Source organism: Podospora bellae-mahoneyi, chromosome 7 (assembly GCF_035222275.1).
Source record: "Podospora bellae-mahoneyi strain CBS 112042 chromosome 7, whole genome shotgun sequence".
In the NCBI taxonomy this organism is placed as follows: domain Eukaryota; kingdom Fungi; phylum Ascomycota; class Sordariomycetes; order Sordariales; family Podosporaceae; genus Podospora; species Podospora bellae-mahoneyi.
This window is the reverse complement of record NC_085886.1, coordinates 2,277,845-2,293,652: the sequence shown is the minus strand read 5'-3', so window position 1 is coordinate 2,293,652 and position 15,808 is coordinate 2,277,845. Positions and strand designations below refer to the sequence as shown.

The 15,808-nt window shown below is 51.1% G+C and overlaps 6 protein-coding genes across 6 annotated transcripts; 1 reads left to right on the top strand and 5 right to left on the bottom strand.

Annotated features, from left to right (window-relative positions):
* Window positions 1-17: 17 nt before the first annotated feature.
* QC761_708595 (uncharacterized protein) lies at window positions 18-1,734 on the top strand (the record flags this gene model as incomplete). The annotated part of the gene is made up of 3 exons (XM_062882411.1): window positions 18-688; window positions 747-1,024; window positions 1,068-1,734. The coding sequence occupies exons 1-3, from the start codon at window positions 347-349 to the stop codon at window positions 1,732-1,734; spliced, it is 1,287 nt and encodes a 428-aa protein (XP_062728449.1). The 5' UTR covers window positions 18-346.
* Window positions 1,240-3,595, bottom strand: QC761_708590 (uncharacterized protein). Its single transcript, XM_062882410.1, has 3 exons — window positions 2,710-3,595; window positions 2,066-2,650; window positions 1,240-1,990 (listed from the first exon to the last, which is right to left on the bottom strand). Exons 1-3 carry the CDS (start codon window positions 2,956-2,958, stop codon window positions 1,853-1,855), a joined length of 972 nt encoding a protein of 323 aa, XP_062728448.1. The 5' UTR covers window positions 2,959-3,595; the 3' UTR covers window positions 1,240-1,852.
* A 732-nt stretch (window positions 3,596-4,327) lies between these two features.
* QC761_708588 (uncharacterized protein) lies at window positions 4,328-4,561 on the bottom strand (the record flags this gene model as incomplete). Its single annotated transcript, XM_062882409.1, has 1 exon — window positions 4,328-4,561. One exon carries the CDS (start codon window positions 4,559-4,561, stop codon window positions 4,328-4,330), a length of 234 nt encoding a protein of 77 aa, XP_062728447.1.
* A 3,536-nt stretch (window positions 4,562-8,097) lies between these two features.
* QC761_708585 (uncharacterized protein) lies at window positions 8,098-8,679 on the bottom strand (the record flags this gene model as incomplete). Its single annotated transcript, XM_062882408.1, has 1 exon — window positions 8,098-8,679. One exon carries the CDS (start codon window positions 8,677-8,679, stop codon window positions 8,098-8,100), a length of 582 nt encoding a protein of 193 aa, XP_062728446.1.
* A 1,517-nt stretch (window positions 8,680-10,196) lies between these two features.
* On the bottom strand, window positions 10,197-12,573 carry QC761_708580 (uncharacterized protein; the record flags this gene model as incomplete). The annotated part of the gene is made up of 3 exons (XM_062882407.1): window positions 10,197-11,315; window positions 11,370-11,485; window positions 11,548-12,573. 3 exons carry the CDS (start codon window positions 12,571-12,573, stop codon window positions 10,484-10,486), a joined length of 1,974 nt encoding a protein of 657 aa, XP_062728445.1. The 3' UTR covers window positions 10,197-10,483.
* A 1,771-nt stretch (window positions 12,574-14,344) lies between these two features.
* QC761_708560 (uncharacterized protein) lies at window positions 14,345-15,538 on the bottom strand (the record flags this gene model as incomplete). Its single annotated transcript, XM_062882406.1, has 1 exon — window positions 14,345-15,538. One exon carries the CDS (start codon window positions 15,536-15,538, stop codon window positions 14,345-14,347), a length of 1,194 nt encoding a protein of 397 aa, XP_062728444.1.
* Between the last annotated feature and the right edge of the window lie 270 nt (window positions 15,539-15,808).

Genomic DNA, 15,808 nt, shown 5'->3' with positions numbered 1-15,808 from the left:
ACATATCAGGGTTAGGGTTAGAAGGAAGTAATATCTTGGCAAACCCCACAATTCCAGCCAGTTGGAGCGCCAGTTGAAGACCTCCAAAAAAGTTCTGGAGCTCGTGTGTGTTCCCGCGGCCGGCTTGCTGCAACGACGAGACGAACCACCACCTTTTTCTTTCGAGCCGACGAACTCGCCTTTCCTTCTTCGCCGCGCGATCGATCGCTATTTTTTCTTTCCTGTGTCCGGAGTCAACGAACACACACACACACACGGGGAAGGCTTGCGGCAAACCACCCGAACCACTCTTACGAGGAGGGGTTACTATATTTGGCTGAGGAAAGGGAAAGGAAGAAGGGTAGGTATGAACTCCCTTCGCACAGCGGCGGCGTCCCGGCCATTACTGGCTGCCATGGTCACCCGGCCAGTCGGTCTGGCGAGTGTTATGATTGCCAGACGGCCAACCACGGCGGTGGTGGCGCCGAGGCGACTGGGTCCGGGGTTGGGGCTGGTGGTGAGGACAAAGACGACAAAGAGCGCTATTCACCTGCAGATGAATGCGAAGAAGAAGGCGGACGCGATTGCGGAGAGGGAGAGGGAGATGGAGAGGAAGATGAAGGAGGCGAAGGTGCTGGGGGAGAGGTTGTATTTGTGGAATCACATCCAGGCGAATCATGTGCTCTGGAGCACGTCGAGGGAGCTGAGGGTGAGTTTCTCCGGAGGGGTGGGTGCAAAGGAAGGGGTGGAATGCTAACTTGGAGTAGGCGAATAAATCCTTGAGACAGGTCCAGTTCACGGGCAAAAAGAACACTCTGATCAAGATCCGCAAGGATTATTGGAGGCCTATGGCTACGATTCAGTTCCCTGAGGGGGAGGGGCAGGCGGGCCTGTCGGTTTATCAGAAGCTGGTGGAGCTGAAGAAGAGGCACGAGCTGGAGTGGGATGATGGGGGGGAGGAGGCGAAGAGGTTGTTGAACTTGACCAAGAAGGAGAGGGGGAGGGAGTTGAATGATCAGAAGGGGAATACTGTGGCGGATATGGCGTTTGTGCTCGGGGGTGGGGGGGAAGGGGAACAAGGTTGCAAGGAATTTTGAGGAGATTAGGGAGTGGAGGGAGAAGATTAGTGATGATATGAAAAAAAGAAAAGAGTTGGAGAAGGAGTTGGAGGAGTTGGAGGAGAACAAGATGAAGTTGGAGGATACGCAGAGAGAGGTGCAAAGGAAGGTGAAGGATGTTACAGAGGAGGAGGGGGAGGGGGGGGGAGGGGAGGGGAGGGCGGGGGGGGAGGATATGGAGGTGAAAGAAACTAAAAATATCGCAAAGGTGAAGAAGCAGATCGAGGAGGTTAAGAAGCAGATCCAGGAGCTACAACCACTGGAGGAACCGGTCCCGGTACTTCACAAAGTCCGCGTGTTCTGGGCCAACGAGCTCGATCACCACTTTGCCGAGAGCTGGCCAGACAACGTCGAGCATGTTCTTGGCTTGCCGGAGGATGATTGGACAAACGAGGACTTGGAAAAGATGATCGCCAACCAGGAGAGGCTGGTGGACCTTCACGCGGTGTTGGCGGAGAAGAAGCTGGCGAAGAGGGAGGAGAAGGCGAAGTTGAAGGAGCAGCGTGCGGCGAAGAAGGCGAAGAAGATGCAGCCGTTTTTGCCTACGCCTGAGGGCGAGACTGGGTGGAAGAGTAGACCAAGAGCACCGAAGCCGTTCACGGGCAAGGCGCCCAAGTGGGCTAAGGAGGGTCTTTAAAGCTAAGAAGGGGGTATGAACAATCGTGTATTTTTAGACGGGATGGGCATTTGCGTGTTAAAATGGGGAGGAGGATAAAAAAATGTATATTATTCAACTTGTGGTGTCTATCCATTGTCTAAACCTTGACGGCGAACTGTTTGAGGTACTCGTAATCGGCCACGTTGGCGTCGACCGTCTCCCTGATCAGCCTTTGCCCTTCCTCGCCGTACTTCTCTTTCCATTGGGCGTTTTCTTCCTCTTCGGTTAGGATCTTCTGCATGCGTTAACATTCTCGAGGTCAGCAATCATCCCCATCACATCCCCTTTTTATGTTCCTAGAAAAACTCACCGGCCCGTTCACCCTCGGCTTCAACTCTGTGCTCCCAATGGCATCGTCGTGAAAGCCGTTCCACTTCTCGAACGCCTCCTTGGCTCGCTTGTGCTGCTCGTCGTCGTCCCATTTGAGCATTTTAGGGTCATAATCGATCCCCACGTCCTCGCAGTACCGCTGGATGATTTCTGCGGGGTGGTCGAGGAGGTCGTCGGCGTCAATGACTGTGATTTTCACGGCATCTTCGTCGTGCTTGTGGCCGTTGGCTTTGTCGGATGGGGGTAGGAGAAGGCCTTCAGCGAGAAGGTAGTCGAAGAGGCGACGGAGCTCGTCATAGCCGGCTTCCGAGGGCATGAAATTGTGGAAACCAGTTTTGGATGACAGAGGTGGGATTGTGCACCGGTAATAAGAGGGAATTGCGCGGCGGGGGTGGCGGATGAGGAAGGTGAAGTGGAATTCGCGAAGGAGGGAGATGGGGAGGACGGTTGGGTTGTTGGAGTCTGCTGGAGAGGCAAAGGAGGAGAGGGATGGAGGAATGCTGACTGGTTTTTGGTGTGGGGGGAGGAGGTAGTGGGTGATGTCTTTTATGAAGATGCGTTTGCCCTGTATTGAGATGTTGTCAGTAAGTGGTGGATTGGGGGAAATAAGGGGTAGTATCAAACCTCACTGGCGGCAGGGTCGAATATTTGGTCGACAACATCCTTGTAAGTGATCTGGGAGAAACCGCTCTTCTTGCGGCCCTCTTCATCATCTTCGAAACGTTCGCTCAAACGCTCAGGACCGTAGTAGAAGGCATCACCGAATGGCTCGTGGACACAGTGAAGGATATCATGTCTGGTCATGAAGACGCGCTCAAAGGCCGTTGAACAGGCCCTGGGGTGGGTGGCCACGAAGATGGGTTTGTTCGACATGATGACGATTATTTACTTGAACAGCCGGGTGGATAGTTGAAATGTATCAAAGAAAAGATCAAAAATTCCACTCAATAGCGAATGGTCAAAGGTTCATAAAGATTCAATTCTACATCCGGAACCCCGAGTCGCCGCCTCCCTCCGCCTTTTAAACCTTTTTTCAAAGCGGACGTTGCGCACCGTCTGACAGTCTGACAGGGCTGCAATGAGAACCAACTTCATGATGCCGTGGGTACTCAATACGGTTACCAGGGAGTAGTGGGATGTGGCAACAGACGGGGGGGGGCCCACGAAGCCCAGGAACCGTTCATGTCGATTCCAAGGCACAGGGTCACCCTTAGACGCGCTACAACCCGCAAACGGGGATTTGGGAGAGGTCCCATTGGCGAGTCGTTCAAAGAGCCTGCCACGATAGAATGTACCCCAACTGCACGTGTCCTTGGCAGAGGGACCTCGTGAGAGGAGAGAATATCTGGATAGAGATGCCGGGTGTGGTCATGATCCCTGTTTTGGAGGAGCATGCTCTGTGGGGGTTCAGCTTTCTCGAAGGTCTCTGTTGTGGAAGGCGATGATGTCGTTGAAACCCCACATTCCTTCTAGCGCCCCAAGAAACCGAAGACTGTTCACATTAACACAGATCAAGACTTTGAATGAATTTGCGAGCTCATCATGTTGCGAAGGTAATTAAAGAGCTACAAAAAAGAATTATTAATACCAAAAGAAAAAAAAAAGAATCAAGTCTCGTCCATCTGCTTACATCTTGTAAGTTAGTTATTGCAATTATCACGGAACTCATAAATGCACTTACAATATCGACACCGGCAGCGCCGGCCGCAGCCTCAGCCGCCTCCTTCTCCCCCTCCTTCTCCTTCTCCGTCTCTTTCTCATTCTGGCATACGTCGTATCTTGTTAGCAATGGCAATGTTCGAGTCCAACATAGGAACGAGTACACATCATAGGGATCTAACGTACGCCATTCGCGGGAGTTTTTTAAAATGTGTTAGTAAGGTCAAATAACATTGAACCAGATGATACGATGCCCTTGCGGCGGCGGCGGTCTTGTTCTGGTTACAGGGGTTGTCCACAGATTGGTTGCGTTGCGTCTAGTATAACGTTGTTAGCGTTTGATATAGCGATGGGAAGGTCGTCGATGGGAATAAGTACTTGGAATCTGGTAAAGGAAAGGAAGGGGAATCGGGCAAAGGAAACGAAGGAATCCAGTGAAGACCTATAGAAGGGAAGTGAGTGATATCACAACAGCATTTGAATAAGGTCAACAGTGAACGTTTTGGGATCTCGTCATCACTACCAATCTCAGAGTAGAAGCACCTTGACCGAACACATTTGTATTGCCAAAAATGTGGATAGTCTAGCTAAAACAATGACTTCCTGGCCTTGGACCACAACATGGCATGGGAGACTCGAGAATCCGGCGCGAGGACACGAAGAGGTACATATATTTTTGCGCTTGCCAGCGCTTGCATCCGCGAGCAAGCTCGCGGCAAAGGCCGACGCTGTCTCGGGCGAGGCGCCGGCGAGCGAGACGGACCGCAAATTTGGCGTTCACAGAGACTAGTTTAGTTGCAATGTTAGAGCTTCTCATGTTCATAGTTTCGAATCTGCCACATATGATAGATAGGTAGGCACTCCGTCCACCAATTGACCAACAACCGTAGACCACTGGAACGTCTTTCCACAACCACAAGCACGGTCAGGCTCTCTCGAATCTCGACACGGGTGTCATGTGGATACTAGACCTTTGATATTTCTTGTGTATATGGAAAGTGAGGGCGAGTTTGTGGTGCCGATGTACATGTGGGAAAAGTGGCAAGATATGGACTTACTGGTGTGTTTGGGGAGGCGGCGTGTGTGGATAGCAGAGTGTCTATGATATGCCAGTTAGTAAATATACTTATGCGCGCAATACATCGATGCTGCATTGCAGAGTGGTGGGCGTCGCACGTTGGCGGTTGATGATGCCTGAGGAGAAACAGAACATTGTGCGGGCACACATCAGCGAGACAGGAAGTATCCAGCCTGGGTCTCGTTCGTTTACGTAGGGAAGGCAGTCCCTGCCCTATTCCTTCTCGAGCTACATCGTGCCTGCCTTGCCACCTTTTTCTATTTTTCAGGTCAGGAACATGGCAGGCAGTACGGATTGGATGGACATTAGGCGCACCTTCCGCTGTTCGACATTCCATCTCCAGACAACCCACAGTTTTGGAGTGTGAGTCTGGAAAATAGCGCGGTGAATCATTTCATCTCGATTCAAGGCAAGACGGAGGTTCTTCTTAAAACAAGTGTTGTCTGATCTGGCTTGAGAGTCCATCTTCTTCAACCAATCTCGTCAGGCTATACAGAGTCCTTAGTCTAGAAAATTACAGGAAGCTATATCAGATCTTGATACCTAAAGTAACATGTTCGTTAATACAGAAACTAGGATATTCCTTCATCCAACTTCCAGTCTTCCAGGTTGCTTGGACAGGACCTCGGCCATCATTCTCAGCCCTCCAGAGATTGCCTCAGTCGGGCTAGGTGGCCCATGGTGAAGTTGAGTAATTGCCGTGATGATCAATTGGTCGTGGGGCCTTTTGTCATTGCGACCGCTGCGATGGTGATTGAACCGCAGCTTGAGTCGGGCATCTGTGATGGTCAAAAGAACGAACAAGGCATCATTATCGGAGGCAGTGGTGATGAGAATAGTGAGAGTTTCGGCACCAGTGGCGAACCCGAGAGACAGGGTTCAGGTGGTTTGTTCGTGATGTTGATACTGGTCAGGTGGAGGCCTGGTCACCCTGATGAGGGCCCAGGCCATTATACTGTATGAGCTGGATGGCATAAGCCATGAGAATTTAGTCGGTCGACACCGCGGTCGTGATTTATGATCTGTACGGTGGACTGGTGGGTGAGGATGGTGATTGTTCGGACTGTTGGACGCGCGTGTTGTATGCCGGAACTAAATGTCCTTGTTGACTGGTTTGACAGTGCCATCGTCTGAAGTTGTATGTAGTTCTGGGTGATGGAAATGACTATTCGGCGTGATGAGAGACTGGACGCTGAACTTCCCGGAGCGCATGTTGTGTCGAATGGGCAGCGGTCATGGTTGCGAAGGCCTGCCGTCCTCCACACAAATCTCTTGGTTGATGACTGCTGATGACTGCTCCTGTGCTCTTTCTGCCCTCTGGGCTTCTTGTCGACGCTCATATACGCAGGGCGAGGCAGCTCCACTCACGCGGAAATCGTTGACCTTTTCGTTGGCGGTCCGCACCGTTTCATGTCGCCGGGCCAGGGGATAAGTTTGGCAGAAAGCTGATTGTCCTAGCAGGAAGTCTTGGGCAGAGCACTAGGGGTTGGTTGCTGAAATCGTTGTTGGTTCACACTTGCAAAGCTGGTTGTCGACGGAACGGCTGTCGATGTAGCTGGCCCACGAACGCTCTTTTGACTCCTTTGGTACACGCAAAGGCGGGCATCGAGGTATTGGTAAATAACGGTAGGGAGTCGCAAATTTAGAAATGGATGTATGGTCCTACATGACTGGTTGCAAAATGTTAGAGGAAGCTCCGCGCGGGGATCAGAAGGCGTTTGCGATGAACGTACCCGTTTGGTGTGAGAAAGGACGCGCGCTGAAACGATATATCTTTCCATCACGCCCCCTACCGTTCCTTGCTCTAACCCGCCAGGTCAGTCATATCAGACAGTATTTGGTCAGCAACATCGAGGGATCAACTTTACCATGGAATCAACTCCAGCACACCCACCACCCGCATGTCATTGACACGACCAACGAGAACTTTCCCCATGTGAACTCCTCCGAAGGGTATTTCAACAAAGCCCGAAATTCCACTTTGCGCCCTCGTCCCGAACTCAACGACCCTGAATCCTGCATCGCACCAGACGTACCCCAATCCCACACCCCACGGCTCTCAGAGAACCCCTTGGAGACCTACTCACACCTGACTACTACCACCGCCTGTGAAGATCAGCATCATCTCGCAAACAAAATAAAGCGCGCCATCAGGGAAACAGCTCTCACCAAAAAAGCATCATGACCTTTGAGATCACCAACCCCATCGTCACTAATCATCGACCCGTTCCTCAACCACTATGCAACCAATTCCCCCAGAACATTACTCCGTACCGACAATATGAGCCACGCCAGCAAGAGTCACACAAACACCCTCATGAAAAACGATGGACGACACCAACACCCCTCTTACCTACACCAGGAAAACATATTCGATGCCACAAGGGCTCCCACATTTCCACCACGCCCCTCACCCTCTCTTTCGAGTGAAAACAAGTAACCCCACCTCGCAAGACGGAGACCGACACTCCTCCTGACCCCCAAGTACAAAAGGGTGCAGAAAAAGACGAACTTCCCTCAACAAAAAAAAAAAAAGGGCGGCAGTGTGAATAGAAAGACGGACACCCACCCCGAACTAAAAAAAACACAAACAAACCCCTGAATAGAAAGACGGACACCATTCAAGGCTTAAAAGGACGGAAATGCCCTTTTACCGCCCTGAATAATCTCCACTACAATTGAACAAGGCTGTTCGATTGTACTATGAAGATGACCTAATCCTAGCCTTCGTGTCGAGAGAACCCTGCGATTGCTAACAACCGCGGGCACCATCTCGATCACAATGACCACGATCCAGCTGCGAAGAGATGAGGCTCGTCACGTATGAAGATGCAAGACAGAAGTCCTGATCTAATACAGTGCAAGACACAACCGACGCTATCGAGGAAACACGGCTAACATGCATGAGGATGAGGACCAAGGCCCGGAATCCAATCCCATGTAGCAGGCTCGATACAGCAACCAAGGCACCAATTTTCACGCATGGAGACGTTGACTGAGGGCAATCATGGTCCGATACAGCTAAATGGCCCAAAGCTGAAGATGATGATATCGACTCGTTCTGTGAGACAAACCCCGAGGACTGGCGCCTTTCAGATTTGATGCCACAAAACATGAGCGATGAGTTCGATAGGGTACAGGATCTTTCAGGGACGTTTCCTGGCATCAGGAACGTCGCTTGGATTCCGTGTACACGTATAACATCAGCCCTTTCGGACGACACAGGCGCCAGTGAGGATGTGGAAAGCCGGAGTTGTGTCCACGGTTGTGAAACCTCACTGGACACATATCACTTCCACTTCCTCCGGGTCGCCGTTTGAACGGTCGAGGTTGCGAGTTCGTCCCGCCCAGATGGGCGACAGTCTTCTCATTGCCCGGGTGATCGGAGCCCAGTTGAGCTCGGCCAGCTTGGCTTTTCCGATGGCGAGGTTACGCTCGAGTTGCTCCTTGGCAAACCCAACGACCTCAGGGTCTTCCGATGCCAGGCACGTCAAGGTTGCGCGGTTCGCATCGTTCCTAAATCCTTGGTAAAGAGGCAGGGCAATGTTGACTCTAAGGTTTGGAGCCCTCACTTGCTCTGCCCCAAGATACTTTCTCAACGTACCTGTATGAAGGGACTGGAACATCAGGGAGAAATACATCTCCACGATGTTCAGCCACAACTGGTTGGAGTGGTTGAAAGTACTTACATCTGTCCCAAGAGAGAGAAACTTGAAGCGTCTGGTGCTTGTGGCAGCCCAGACCAAGCAAAACAGTGCGGCTTTCCCGACACCACCAAACACGTCGAAAGGCTGTCCTGTCGCCAATAGGACCTGCAAAGCAATTGCGTGCCTCTTGTGACAGCTCACCCTGGACATGATGGTATCCCTCGTTTGGCCGACATATAACTCGAAAATGTGGGGTCTTCAGAATCCTCGCCGACTCCGAGATACCATCCTGGGCGGTTGGGAAGGTCACCCTCCTCTAGACCCTGAAGGTGTGTCAGGTCCGCAATTATACCTGGAACGACAACGTTAGTTCACATATTGGGGTCAACACACCTTTTCAGCAACTCAAAGAGCGCACGGGACCATGCGCATCAATGAACTGCCGGTAAGGCTTGTTCGTCATACTGGAAGAAATGTCCAATGTCCGATAAAACAAGGCCTCTGAACGGTCTAGGGATGGGTCCTCAAGGTCCACAGAGACTGACAGAGGAACCATCTCCCAGACAATGTCATCATCACCTGTGGACTCGGACACATCGACATCAGCCGCCTCCCATGTTGATCGGCCACGTACAACCTCCCTGAGGCGAGCCTCGGAGTGCAGTAGCCTCTGGTCAGCTGGAGGCAATCGAGCAAGGAATTTCTGCTCGGTACGATGCCTCGCACCCAGTTTGTTCTTCGAAGAAAGAAATCGGGCATCGACAGCTTGTTGCTTGATAACAGCATGAAGCTGTTGTGTTGGTACAGAGGAAATGGACGTTGTGTAGTTTCATTCCGCTCTAGAGGCATCGTCAGTATCGGCAATGAATTTATCGATGTCAAGACGACCACTAGGCTCGAGTGACTCGTGATCAACAGCCTTGAACCCTACGAAGTCATGATCAGCACCAGCTAAAACAAAAAGATCTAACTTATGTAACATTAAGAAGGGTTAGACATACATTTGCTGCGTTATAAGTCCTCAGGAAGGAGCGAGGGCGTTGTAAATACAAAAATATAGCAAGCATATAGGCTATTAAACCTCATGTCAAAGCTTTGAAAGATAAAGGATAGACTTTTGAAATATTGTAAATAGACTCTAAAATATAACAAGTAGGCGTAAAAAGATAATAAATGGGCCTTGGAAGAGAAGCAATATATGTGAAAAGATCAAATATAGGCCTTAAACACTAGGAAAAATGCCTCGAAAGATATATTTAACGCATAAAACACAAGAGCTAGCGCCTTCTATCCTCTTTAAATGCATTTATAAAGCAGTCCGCTCTCTTTCATTCTCTCAAGCCACTCCAGGATTGAGAAGGAAGAAGCGACACAAACCTCAGTCTCTCTTCCAGAAGGCAGATCCTTGACTCGTTTGCTCTTTCCTCCAAAGACCTCGTTCCGCTCTTTTCTCTTCTCAAGAGGATAGAGATTAAGTAAGGACTTTGTTGTCAGTGAAATACCCCTGTTTATTTACTTTACCTCTCTCTATTTTATTTTGTACTTGACAGAGTCTTTTGTGACCTTTCTCTTTGTAATTACAACTTTAAATAAAAGGTCCTTGCAACTGCAGACTTTGTACTCACAAGAAGCAACACCACTGGTCCACTTTTACAGCAACAATCGCTCTTAAAAGCCATTATAATCTAAGTTGGTTCTGAGAACTCGCCTCAGTGAAGACCTAGTCGTGTAACACGATGGCTCGAAACTCTATTCTGCCTTTGCCCTGGGCATCTGATGCAGGATGCAAACTGCTGTTTTTAACAATACTTCCATAAACTGGGTCGCAGAAGCCAGCAAGGCAACAAACACAGCAGCCTTCTGTCCAATCCCCTCCCTCTCAACCCACTCCCTATCGAGTACATTCCCTTCATCTTAAACAACCATAAACTCTAAGTCTTTCCCCTCCCCTTGCCTGTCTATATCTACAGTTGTGTAATCCAGGGTTCTTTGTATTTTCGACTAAAACCATCTATCATCCAAGTAGTGAAACAACCCCTTCAAGATCATCCCCTTTCTTGCATATAACATCTCCCAACTTGAATAGATCGACCAAGGCGAGATCCTCAGTGTTATTATCAGGACCAAAAACGGAGACTAGACAACTCTGAAATATCTCCCGTGAATACTCCTTTTGATCTTCCTCAAGAACGGTGTTGTCGCTAGCTTCTCGGTAGCGGCAGTCATTTTGTTTTGCTCTCTGAGTTGCTACATCACCCACTAGACAGACCCAGGTCAGTACCTGTCTCAGCTCTTTCTTTCTTCCGTGATGTTGCCGGAGTTGTGGATCGACAAGTAGGTTGTGTGTTGGTGAAACAACCTGAGTGATAATCTGGAGATGGTGTCGAAGTAGGCCGACCAAAGTGGTGTAACCGCCGAGGTTGCGGGGGTGGTCGGGGAGGAGGTCTTTGAGAAGGAGGAGGGAGGATATACGGAGGGCTTGTTCGAGAGTTGGTGTAATGTCTAGAGGTGTTTCTTCCGAGTGTTTGCTGAGTGGGTTGGGCAGGGTGAGAAGGTCGTATGTGACGGATTGGAGTTCTTCTGTAAAGATGTAGGGGTCGAATCTCATGGAGCTGGTAGTTGACTGTCGGGCTAGATGGACTGCTGAGGTGAAGTTTGACAAGGTGATTAGGGTTGTTATGACGGAGAGGTGGATGTCGAGGGGTTGGAGGATGGAGTTGATCGTGTGGGTAGTGTGAGCTAGTTGGGCTGGTGGTAGGATAGCGGTTGTGGCTGAGGGAATTAGAGAGCGGGTGAGCGGGAGATAGGGAGTTGAGGCGAGGGCTGTGGCTCCTTTGAGGTCGGCGCTGGATTTTCATGTTAGTTTGAGTGGTTAAGGCCAAAATAGGGAGCTGATTTACGTGTGTATCCTCCTTACCACCCACGTTGGCAGGCTTGTTAGCCCTCCTAGTACATCGAGCACTTTCTGGAGTCCTCGCATGTGCATATCCCAGTGATCTAGCCTTCCCACATAACACTATTTGTTTTCATGTTAGCCTCGTTCACAAATGATAAAAAAGAGACAGTAGATGAACGGACCCCCATCCAAGCCAACATCGCAATACAATGCAGTGTTATCGCATCCACCCCTCCACCCTCACTCCCGTCTAGCTTCTTGTTCAATATGGCGCATATCTTCGATATGTGATATGCAAACCCTCTTGGTTCCGTCTCGGATTCAGATGCCAAGTGGTGCTGACGGTTTAGGACAGCCTCAGCTATTGCCCCACACATTAGAACGCAGTGAAAAGCGGCGATATCAGAGAAGCCGATAGAGCTCTCGTTATTGTCTGAGCGTGCGGGATTGTAGGTCACAATGTCTTCGTAGGGGTAGAGCTGGAGAGGCAAGTGGTGAGTGTTGTAGTGGTGGAAGAGCTCCCAGCCGGACTGGGAAGGGGAGAACGGTGGGGGGTAGGTGGCTGATTCGGCTGGCGGCCAAGGCGACGGTAGTGGTGGAGAGGTAATGGCAGTAAGGCTATTGACCTGTAGATGCTGCTGCTGGGGGGCATGATACTCCTGAATTGTAGGAGAGAGAAAAGGCTGTTGGTGGAGTTGAGGCTGCCGTTGTGAGGTTGGAAAAGAAGAGCCAAAGAACTGGAATGCTGTCTCTTCCAACCGAGGCGGTGGTGTAGCAACAGATGACCGGGATGGTGGACGAGAGTCGGGAGAAGACAAATATGGTGAGGCCGAGTTTCTTCGGTGGTCTTGCTGTCCCTTTGGCTTTGGAGTTGCTCTTCGCCGTGGTTGCTTCTTGGCCTGGTGCTGTTGTCCCGTTTCCGACACGAAGCTGAAATTTGGCGTTCGACCTTGCCCTTCTTGTACACTTGTAGCTGCCCCAGCAGACTGTAACTCGTTGCTTGTATCGGCGAATTTGATCTCTAAAAGAGATGTGGACTTTGAAGGAGACTCCTTCGTCAACCGAAACGATTGTGTGCCAGAAGACGAAGAATCCTGAGCTGAGGTATTCACAAACGATATCCCATTAAACTTCTGCCGCGACACTTGAAGTCCGCGACGAGTATTAACCAGTTTCCCATCCTTGACAGTCGCATTGAAGTGGTCCATGTTGTCTGGTCGGCGGCGTGTGAGTTCTCAGATTCTGGTCTTGGCTAGAGGGCGAGATGGGTGGGCCACTCTTGCAGTTGGACGACGAAAAGGGGTTGGTTCGAAAGAAAATAAATCGTCGATATAACAATGAAATGCTAGACGCCCACAAGTTCCAAGGAGCAAGGGAACCGGCTGCAAGATAAAGTTTATAAGCATATCGTGCTTCGCCTGTTCCTTGACCATGGCCTTGCCCATGTCCCTGTTTTCTGTCTGCCTGCTCTGCTATGTTACTACAGATGGAGCTAAACAATGACATGCAAGTTGTGGAATTGCCTATGTGACACGCTGCTGCGCGGGCTTCTATGGCGGCCGCTGGACATGATGGAAGATGGAACTGACCAAAACCACCATGCCCTATTAAGACCGCTGCCCGAGAAGCATCTTGTTAGGCCCCACCGCTACGACACCTCACGAGGCTGCAGAAACTGACAGATAGATCAATGCTGCATGTATATACTGCAGTAGGGATGTCGCTGTAAGGTGAGGTAGAAAGGCAATGGAAAGCATACCGTGGCGCTCTGTGACCACCATCGGAGCTAACCTCATCTTGGAAACACTACCGCATACGGAAGCTTGATCCAAGCATATACGAGGTTCGTTCCATTTCCTGAGGCAAATCATCCTGTGCTGTTCTCCACGAGTTGCCCCTTTGAGCTCCGCTGGAAGCCCTATAAAACAAAATGCGCTAAGTTCTCAGAGGTCAAATAATAGCATATCCACCAGGGCTGTATGAGTAATCTGTTTCGCATATATGATGACTATCGCGTCCTTTCTCTTCAGAAAGTCACTGAGAAGACCTCAGTCAAAACATATGCCAAGAGCTATCTCCTCGGCATGTCACTCAAATCAAGAGTGAGCCTCCATCTCTGAACGTCCAAGACACCGATCCCCTCTGCAATTCCCGTATAGCTGGATATGCAGCTTAGTCAATCAGGCTCCAGCTTACAATAGCTGGAATGAGTTCCACGGATGGAACATTGACGGAGACAAGCGCGTGCTACTGCTGGACTTGCAATAGTGCCTCCCTCGGCGACGTCTGACGATTTCCATAACTGGCAAGCGAGATCCTTGACAATATGACATAGAAGAGGGGAACAAAAAAAGGTTATTTCCACCATCATCCCCGGCCGGGCATCAGCGGGACCCAACGGGTAGATCGTTGGACGAAGTTGTAGTACGGCGCATAAATGCCCGTTGTTATATTCTAGTATCTTGAACCATCCAGAATCCGGTAAATAGCCAATAGCTTTCCATGGCTGGCTTGTATGAGGATGCGCGAGGCCAAGATCCGGCGATGGTGGAGTTGTCGAAGCCTCCGAAAGTGCGCTGTTACCGGGCAGCTGGGATCTCACGTCAGCCACCGCCAATGGGTCAGCAAAGACACACTGGGACATGGCAATTTTCCCATCTCCACCAGCTTGTCCGGTCGTCACCGGTAGATACTATATGTCCTTGAAGCCTTGATCAGAAAGTTCCAAGCATTCTTCCATTATATGTCATCCGTGGCTCACGTTCGGCCCGGGAAGGAATTCTGATATGCAAGGGCGTTTGGTATGACCCTAGTAAATCGCAGATGTAACCCGTCATCTTCTTGCAGAAGCCAAGTCTGGTAGTGTCGTAGCCTAGTATTCATCTTCGGGACTCTGTTCACTTCCCGGCGGCGGCGGCGGCCGGGATCAAGACAGAGGAATCCATAGCCGTCTCCAGACACGGCTGCCCGGGTAGAATCCTAGTAATAAACCTTCCCTTTCATCAGCACCCGGGCAGTCCTGTGCAGCTCGGCCGAGACAATCTTCCCGTCCTCAACCGTAACTCCCACATCAAGCTTACCACTCGGGTGCTCAATAGTAACAACGCCACTCTCAGCATCCAGCCCTACCGCAAGCTGATTTGGAATCGTCCCCTCCAGCCTCGCCGCCGCCCCAAGACACAACGCCAGCGTCAACGGAGCCGCCTTGTGCGCCTGCCCCATCGACAGCGCTAAACACTTGATATTCGCCCCCTTCCCCCCTTCCCTGGCCGTCACCTCAGGAGGAAAAACCATCACCACTTTCGGCACACTCTCAACCCTCGGATCCAACCCCATCATCTCCGCCCCCGCCTGCCTAATCTCCTCCAGCTTCCCCTTCAAATCCTCATCCCCCTCCACCCTCCCCGGCGTCAACCTCTCCCACCCCTCAACCCCTAAATCATCCACCCTCACAAAAACCCCCGGATTGCCCACATCAACCAAACTCGCCTCTAACCCCCCACCCCCCCTCAACCTAAGCACATCCACCCCCCGCCCCGTAGGCAGCGTCCTCCCCGTCTTCGCCCCCCCCGGCTCCAAAAACCTCATCACAACCCTACTCCCCCTCCCACCAACCCCATCCATCTCATACCCCCCCTCACTGTCAAACCGCAACGGATTCCCCCCAACCCTAAACCTACTCTCCACCACCTTCCCTGTATTAGTATTAAATATCCTCACACACCCCACCATCTCCTCCTCCGCTCCCTCTTTTCTGAACCCCACCCCCCTCCTCTTCACCAGCCCGTGATCAAACGCCACAGGCCCAACAACACTGCTCAAATTCCCACAATTCCCCCCCATGTCCAGCACCCCGTCCTTGATACCAACCTGAACAAACGTGAAGTCCACATCTACATCCTTCCTGCTCGGGGGGGAAAGCACGCAGATCTTGGACGTGGACGAGATCCCCGATCCCATCCCGTCGAGTTGTCGACCATGAGGATCTGGGGAACCCATTACTTTGGGCAGGACAGAAGGCCAGTGAGATCGGGGAGGGAGGTCGTGCTCGAACATGACTAAACCGTTTGACGTCCCGCCGCGGGCGAAGATGGCGGGGAAGGAACGTTGGGGTGTTTGCCGGGCTGCTTCGAGGGGGAGGCGCACGAGGCGGGAGGTGATGGATTTTCTCATTGTGAGAGGGGAATGGGGTCAGTTGCCCGAGATTGTGTGATGTGAATTGAAAAGAGTGAAAATTCGGGGTTATTGATTCCGCGACATGTGAACAGCTTTTCTCAGAGTGAAAGTGAGTCGTGGTAGTGGTGGTGGTGGTGAGTGGATGCAAGAACATGGAATCCCCTTTCCAAAACTGGTCCGGCAGCGTCAATTGATTGGATGTGATGGGAAAAAAACTACAACCCTAACCCTCTCCCTCTCGCTCGCTTTTTGCAGTTCGCCAACTCG

Coding starts and splice junctions, on each gene's coding strand:
- QC761_708590 (XM_062882410.1), bottom strand. CDS start 2,958: ATGTCGAACAAACCCATCTTCGTGGCCACCCACCCCAGGGCCTGTTCA. Junction 2,651..2,709: donor TCGACCCTGCCGCCAGTGAG/GTTTGATACTAC, acceptor ATCTCAATACAG/GGCAAACGCATCTTCATAAA. Junction 1,991..2,065: donor AGCCGAGGGTGAACGGGCCG/GTGAGTTTTTCT, acceptor TAACGCATGCAG/AAGATCCTAACCGAAGAGGA.